This window comes from Mytilus galloprovincialis, chromosome 8 (genome assembly GCF_965363235.1).
Source record: "Mytilus galloprovincialis chromosome 8, xbMytGall1.hap1.1, whole genome shotgun sequence".
In the NCBI taxonomy this organism is placed as follows: Eukaryota; Metazoa; Mollusca; class Bivalvia; order Mytilida; family Mytilidae; genus Mytilus; species Mytilus galloprovincialis.
The window spans coordinates 19205195-19213473 of NC_134845.1; the positions used below are offsets into that span (position 1 = coordinate 19205195).

General features: G+C 33.1%; 1 protein-coding gene across 1 annotated transcript; it reads left to right on the plus strand.

Moving 5' to 3' along the window:
• The first annotated feature begins 648 nt into the window (after window positions 1-648).
• On the plus strand, window positions 649-5400 carry LOC143085255 (uncharacterized). Its single transcript, XM_076261499.1, has 2 exons — window positions 649-737; window positions 2999-5400. Exon 2 carries the CDS (start codon window positions 3005-3007, stop codon window positions 5255-5257), a length of 2253 nt encoding a protein of 750 aa, XP_076117614.1. The 5' UTR covers window positions 649-737; window positions 2999-3004; the 3' UTR covers window positions 5258-5400.
• Window positions 5401-8279: the final 2879 nt, after the last annotated feature.

The window sequence follows — 8279 nt, forward strand, 5'->3', positions numbered from 1 at the left end:
TGTTGATTAGCTGTAACTTAAAACATAGTCATGTCCTTTCCGTTCATTCTTTTTTTTTTATCTAAACACGCTAAAACCACAAAAATTGAAGTGTAGAGGATCTTAGAGCGTTGTCATGAAATAGAAGTTTTTCATAGCATAAGTTCCAAATGGCAGAAATACTATGCTCTAGCTTTGGTCGGGTTTGTAGTGTAACTTCTACTAGGTTGAAAAAATATACGTTGACAGTTTTCTGTATAATTGTATATGGAATCAAAGGTAAAGAACCTTCTTGTAAAATTAAGAGAAAGAAAATTTAATATTCATCAAAGTCAAAATAAACTCATCATGCTCATCATAGATACCAATATTGAAATTTTATATTTACGCCAGACATATGTTTCGTCTACAAAACACTCACCAGTGACGATCGAATCAAAAAAATGAAGGAAAAAAAAGACCAAATAAAGAACGAAGTTGAAGAGCATTGAGGACCAATAATTCCTAAAAGTTTTGCCAAATACAAATACAAAAAAAAAGGATCATACAAGAATGTTTATATGATCAGTAAATGACAGCAATATAGAAATTTAAATAACTTAAATTTTTTAATTTTAAAATTAGCGCCTTATTATCACGTGAATATTTAAACGTATTAAACATGTTAAAGTAAATATAAATATCGTGTTTGTTCGTGTTTGTTGTGATGGCCGTTTACATGTGTTTACGTTCTACCGAAGTTAGATAAACATTAAAAGGTAAGCATTTTAAGAAACTTTTCATTTATTATTTGTTACTACAACATTTAATGTGTATCAACAGCTAAAACTGGTTTCATTTGAAACTAACAAGTTTTCATGATCAGTTTAAAATCGTTGTTTTCAAATATTATAATTTCGAGCTACTTTCATATTGAAAAAAATCACGATAAATTTAAATTATTTTAACACAGTTGTTCATAGTTTTAAGTTTTTTACGTATTTATTTCTGTGGGTAAACATTACTATCATATGTTATTCAAATATTGATGCAGTTAATTTATAACTGCAATACAAAACAATGAAATAACAATGACAAGACTTTGTTATATATATTCAATATCAAGATATCTTATATTCTTTATAAAATATCTTATTTAATCGGAAGGTAAAACGACAACTTAAGATATATTATATACCAGATCAGATTCCATACAAACAATCATATATCTTAGTGTATAAGATATATCTCTTTTAAATTTAGAAGATAGCTTATTTGAGAAACAATATCTTATTTAGTTTTATAAAATTTCTCGTTTAATATATAAGACATTTTTTTCGGTATATCTATTAGATTATTATTTATTAAACAATCTTAAGAGAGGCGACAAATACCAAAGGGATATTCAAAGACATAAATCGAAACAAACTGACAATGCCATGGCTAAAAAAGACAATCAAACAAACACACATCATAAAAAATAAAAAATAAGGACTGAGCAAAACGAACGCACCAAAAACTGAAGGTGGTCTCCGGTGCTTCGGAAGGGTAAGCAGACATGCAAGATATCTTATACTTTATAAGGGTTCATTAGATATCTTATGGTTTTTAAGAGATTAGTTCACAAAATTTATTCTCTAGTTTATAACATATCTTATTAAGTTTATAAGGTCTCTTAAAATATAAGATGTATTACATGGTTTATTAGATATCTTATATTTTGGATTATAGCTCTACATCTTTTATATCAGCTTTGGATTTTACATATTTTGGCCACGAGCATCACTGAAGAGACATATTTGTCGAAATGCGCATCTGGTGCAGAAAAATTGGTACCGTTAATGTTATTACTACCACTGGGTCGATGCCTCTGCTGGTGGACTGTTAGTCCCCGAGGGTATCACCAGCCCAGTAGCCAATACTCCGGTACTGGCATGAAAATACGGATTTTTTGTGTTATTAAATTTGCTGTTACAAAATGTTAAAAATTATTTTAAATTAAGGAATGTATCTCCCTCATGCAAAGCTCTGATTCCTTTCACGGATTTGACTATACTTTTTGGAACTTTTGGATTATAGCTCTACATCTTTTATATAAGCTTTGGATTTTACATATTTTGGCCACGAGCATCACTGAAGAGACATTATTTGTCGAAATGCGCATCTGGTGCAGAAAAATTGGTACCGTTAATGTTATTATGATATAAATTATATAGTTTATTATATATCTTATGTAGTTTATATGATATCTTTTATGATATCTTAAAACAAAGGAAACATAAAAATGGCTTGCCATAAAAGAGGGATGAAAGATACCAGAGGGACAGCCAAACTCATAGATTGAAAATAAACTGACAACGCCATGGCTCAAAATAAAAAGACAAACAGACAAATAATAATACAGACACAACATAGAAACCCAAAGACTAAGCAACACGAACCCACAAAAAAACTGGGGTGATCTCAGGTGCCATGGAAGGATAAGCAGATCCTGCTCCACATGTGGCACCCGTCGTGTAACTTGTGTTATTAAAAGATATTGTTTGATTGTTGATGATAACAAAAAGTGCAAAAACCTAGATCAATTGCAATTTTTATAGTTATTGATATAACTCTTTAATTTGAAATAAACTTACAGTAAACATTGCAATAACATTAACGGTACCATTTTTTCTGCACCAGATGCGCATTTCGACAATACATGTCTCTTCAGTGATGCTCGTGGCCAAAATATGTAAAATCCAAAGCTTATATAAAAGATAAAGAGCTATAATCCAAAAGTTCCGAAAAGTATAGCTAAATCCGTGAAAGGAATACTGTACTCAAACCGGTGATAGTTTCCGTCTTGCACTTGCCATTTGACTTTCAGGTGGAGAACAGACATAAAAGCTTTGGTTACTGGTATTATAGTTTTTAATTTGTTAAGTGCATGCATATATTTTGGGTCAATCTCATGAATGATTACACCCGAATTTTGTTTTTCGGCCATTAAATATATAGTTATGGACAACTTTATTGAATCATTTACTAATCTATTTAGGTGAATATGGAGAAAAGTGTAGCATACTCTACAAAGGATTGGGATGATGTTGCAGATGTCCCTCTTCTCCACGTGTCATATCTCATTCAAATATTACTACCAAGACGCCATTTTGGACATGATAGACTTCAGATGGAAAAACAGAAAATTCTTGAAGGGTTTTCAAATCTAAAAGACGGTCTTTCAGGCAAGTTACACATTGTTCCGGTTGGAAGTAAGTCAGAAGGTTATGGGATACCAGATGCTGTCAGATTAACAGATCAACCATATATTGAATATATGTCTGACATCGACGCTATGTTAGTTCGAGAGGAATTTTCCGCTTCGGCAAACGAATTTGAAAAAGATGGAACAAGAAATCCAGTGGTTATTGAGACTTCTCACACTCACCCTGGGTATGGACGTGTACGGTTCAGTTCTCCAACAGACATTACCAGTAAAGTGTTATGTCACGATGGCCAAACAGACAAATATTATCTGAATTCCTCAATGATAATGGATGAACAGGTTAAAATGATGGAAACCAGCACAGACGATGGCTTAAAATATTCTCTTCAAGGTCCAGCCGTTTCGTCAGACGACCCTGTTCCAATGACACAGGAGAGAGGAAAACAATCGAAACTGTTTCATCCCCAGGATTACGTGGTTGCTATCCCCTGTAATTCGTGGCCAGAATGTGCACTTCCATGGACTAAACGAAGGCGCACTAATGGTTGGTTGGCAGCTGACATTGTTGACTCGATTGTTTCCACGGGAATCCATATGGTACCAGTAGCTCACCGATTAAGCTGTAATCCTGATATTGAATGGAGACTATCATTTGCAAAAGCCGAACAAATCCTGGCTGAACAGGCGATCACTTCAGCACAACGGCAGTGTTATGTTTATCTTAAAATCTTACGTAAACAGACCATGGAGGAAAACACTAAACTTTCATCTTATTTTCTTAAAAACGTATTTTTATATTGTTGTGACGAATTACCAGTTCGAGTTTGGGATGACGACCCTGCAGGCTGTGTATTGTACATGTTAGATGTTCTTTTGAAATGCGTTCAAAAAAGAAACATTCCTAATTACTTCTTACCAGAAAACAACATGGTAGATTATTTAGACGAGTCAGAATTACAGTCCATTGAATCAGCTCTTCAAACTATTCGTAGTGATCCAATAGAACCAATTTTAGAATTCACAGATTTAAGAATTTTCTGTTATGCTCAGGAATGTTTAAGTTATAGCACAACTTTCAGAAGTATTGTTCAACTAGTTTTGGACGAAATTGCCTCCGTTGAAGATGTTGATATTGGAAGAACCGTCTTAGGTTGTTTTACTGATATCCAGTGTAATATTGCATCAGTGATGCTAGGCGAGAAGCGGACATCATTTTCATACCATTTAGATTTTTATCAGCTTTTCGTACAGAAATATATACAGATGTCCTTCGTTGATTTTGTTAATTATATGGGTATAAGACTAGAAACGCCTTTCATTACGTTGATGTTTTATGAGAAATGTTTGGCTGAGGTACAAAACTTTCCAGAACTTGAATATTTGAGAGGGAATATGGCATGCATGTGTTTTGCCTTAGCACACAGTCACGATGATAAATCGAAAGAAAGAAAAATGCGCTTATACCAAGCGGAGAAACTGTACAACGAAGTTCTGCAAAATAATGGTATTCATTTTGCTAGCACCATTGACTTTGCAAACTTTCTATGCGATAGTGAAAGATGGGAAGAAGCAATAAGTTTGCTTGAAAAATTCATTGAAGCAGAAAGAAAACGACCATCGTCAATGCAAAACGGATATTATCCTGCAGAATCAACAACACTGAATGTTCAGCTTCAAAGGGAGGTCAAATATACGGGCTGTTTCTTGGCAAGTTCTTTGTCATTTGCATACTATTTCATAATCAAAGCAACCATTGCGACACAGTTGAAAAACTTGCCAGATATTCTGGAAAAATTTGAAAAGCATTGCCGTTCTGTGAACAGTTATGGAGATTATGAACTTCTTGGATACTGTGGACTAGATACTGAAAATTACGTTTTAGCAGAGTTGGCTTTTTCAAAGGCTGCTAATTTACATCAAAATAATTTACTGGCACAGGTTAACCTTAATCTATGCCGAGCCAACAGTCAACCAGCCAAAAAGCATCATCGGATTGTTAATTTGATAATAGTTTTTAAATACTGTCTCAGCATTGGTTATCTGCTAAATGACAATGTATTTAAGGCAACAAATTTACTTTTCGAAAGATGATAAATGCATATGTATACAAGTGTGGGTTTTACGTGTTTTGACAATGATCAGTTTAGTGTGTGTTTTCTTATTGTTTTACTCAGTAAAAAGAATGAAATAGCATAAAGGAATTTACAGAACTGTTATGTATTTGACACGATTTATTGTATGCTAATTGTGTTTGTGGATGTGGATCATGTGGCTGGGAATTATTTGGATTAGACAAGGTTAAAAGAGGAACGAAAGATACCAAAGGGACAGTCAAACTCATAAATCTAAAACAAACTGACAACGCCATGGTTAAAAATGAAAAAGACAAACAGAATCAAAGAGCTGAAAGCTCTGAAGAAAAATGACGCCACTGTCTCTAATATTGGGATAGTTTTTATGCAAGTCTTGATTTTCACATACTGTAATTAGTTTAACAATGCAACATGTATCGTGAGCATATAATTGATATTCGTATATGTGTGTGTGTGTGAAGTGAAGGTGACAACTGGCTGGTTTTTTAAAGACAAATGAATAGGTCAAGACTAGCTGAATTGTACAAATAAATACCGTAGAAAGGCTTGTATATTTCTCACTGGTACATAGTCTGAATCTGGGTCCGTTCGCTTCCATTCACGTTTGCGCCCACTCATTTTCACCCCTTTCACACCCTACATGTTCGCACCCAATCTTAATTGGTTTTGTGTTTAATAACTCTGTAAGCAAGTGTTTTCTTATAAGTATAATTGTTGTCATTGTCTCAAAATAAAGTGAGACAGCAATTTTTTTTTTTGTGTTGAATAAATCTTAATCATGTTTTGGATAAGGTATTGCTAAAAATAATAATAATCCTTTCTAAATAAAGTGGTATTTTGTCAACGTTTTATTTTGTGTTGAATAACTCTTAATCATGTTTTGGTTAGTGTATTGCTATAACTTGTTTCATTGACTTGTTTCAAAATGAAGTGAGATTCTGACTATGTTTGTTTCTGCGTGTTCAATAAATTTTATCATGTTTTGGTTATATTAGTGGATTGCTATATTTTGGTTTCTATGTTTTATTGTTTCGTTGTTTCAGATCAATGGGACCAAGCTGTTAAAAACAATTATCTTTTGTGTTTTTTCCTTTAAAATCTTCAATGTTTTACTCATACAAAGCTATAAATACATTCAGTATTTACACCAAAGCAATTTAAAACAACAACCATGATTTTCAAATTATTCAACTTGAATTTGAATTAAAATTGGGCGCGAATGAGTAGAGTGTGAATGTGCGAACGTGTAGGGTGCGAAAATGTATTGGGCTCAAACAGACCTGATACCACACAGTCTGAACCCCCTTCTCCCACAAAATATTAAGTAAATAATCTTTTTGTTACTGCTATCAAAGGTCTAATGAAACTCAGATAGTTTCAAACATTTGTCAAAGAATTCTAGTCAAACTGGCAACTAGTTAAATTGGCACCTGGACAAATCAGCACCTGGTTAAAATCGACACCTGATATAGTCAATTCGTCACCCATGTTAAATATATATTTTTAACAGTAGTTTAAGCAATAGGGTAAAAATAAGAAAGGGGTTGCCAGAATTTTTTTCAGTATTTAAGCAAAAAGAGTTAAATACTAACTTTCACATTTTTGGGTATTCATGTACATTTTGTATACATTTATTTTTCTCAACTAATGACTTTTTTGGTGTATTTTTAATGATATATATATATATATATGAGTAGTCCAAATAATTATTACGTCTGGCAAGGCTTTTTTAATTTTATTCTGGAACACCTTCCTATGACCGCAAGGCTATGTTAATTTTTTTTCTGGGACGCCTTCCTACGAACGTCGTAGGAAGGCGTCCCAGAAAAATAATAAAATAGCCTTGCCAGACGTCATAATTATTTTGACTAATACATGAGATATTGTGTATTTTTCTGCATTATTTTAACCAGTTGAGCATTTTACAGGATTGTTGGTTTAATGCTGTTTAAACTTTACTGAAAAACAAACACCTTAAATTTGCTAATTATTTGGCATGAAAGTTTGATTTATTGAAAGGGACTCATAGTTTTCCATTTTATTTTAATAATTGACTTGTTTTTACAATTACACAAATTGTCTAATTGTTAAAACAACAGCTTTGGTAAGGGCTTCGTTGTTTACCTTTATACACTACATATTCACTTTCGTTTCGTGGTTTACCAAAATACACAACAACATATTCACTATGTACTTGGTAACAGTAATTAATTAATTGAATAGAAAATATTATAACAAATATTATTGGATGCCGACTTGACGTCGAATAGGTGCCGATTTGACTAGATGCCAATTTAACCAGGTGCCGACTTGACTTGTACGTTTCAATTCCTCTGCGATCGTTTGCGGTATTTTCTTGAGAAAACCTATTTTCCATCATCAAAGAGAAGAAGAAACTGCTTTATAAAGATTCTGGAACGCTTCATGATTGTTAAAATAAGTTTAATTCACTCAAAAACAATTTTAAAACTTGCGGTTAAACAGGAAGTTTCCAAAGCACGTGTAAAAGAAGAAATTAACCGGTGAGAGTGGAAATCCGTATATGACAGATATCCCTATAGTACGACTTTGAAAGTAAAACAGTTCAATCCTTTTGTAAAACAATCTTTAATATACCTATCACATTAATGTTTGAAGGGTCTTAAGCTTATTCAAACTATATAAGTCGGTATGAAACACCAAAACGGAATGAACAATAACCGATTACGTTTTGTAGTTTACAAATTCGAAAACTGGTTCCCGTCAAACTACAACACTTTGTTCGAGTGTAGTGGAATACAAGCAAAAACCAGTGTAAACTGGGTCCTGGCTGATTTAATACTACACAATGATGCATAATGATAACACAAGCAGATTCCAGTTTGTATGGAAAATAGGAAATACGAAACCAAGCGCGGTAGGCAGAGAAATGTAATGAAGTTCAGGTCGGCAGTTATGGAACAATGACTGCGTCATTTTCCAAAAACAATAGTACACATGACACAACAAAATATGCAAAAATATGTTAGCACAAAGTTTAT

Coding starts and splice junctions, on each gene's coding strand:
- LOC143085255 (XM_076261499.1), top strand. CDS start 3,005: ATGGAGAAAAGTGTAGCATACTCTACAAAGGATTGGGATGATGTTGCA.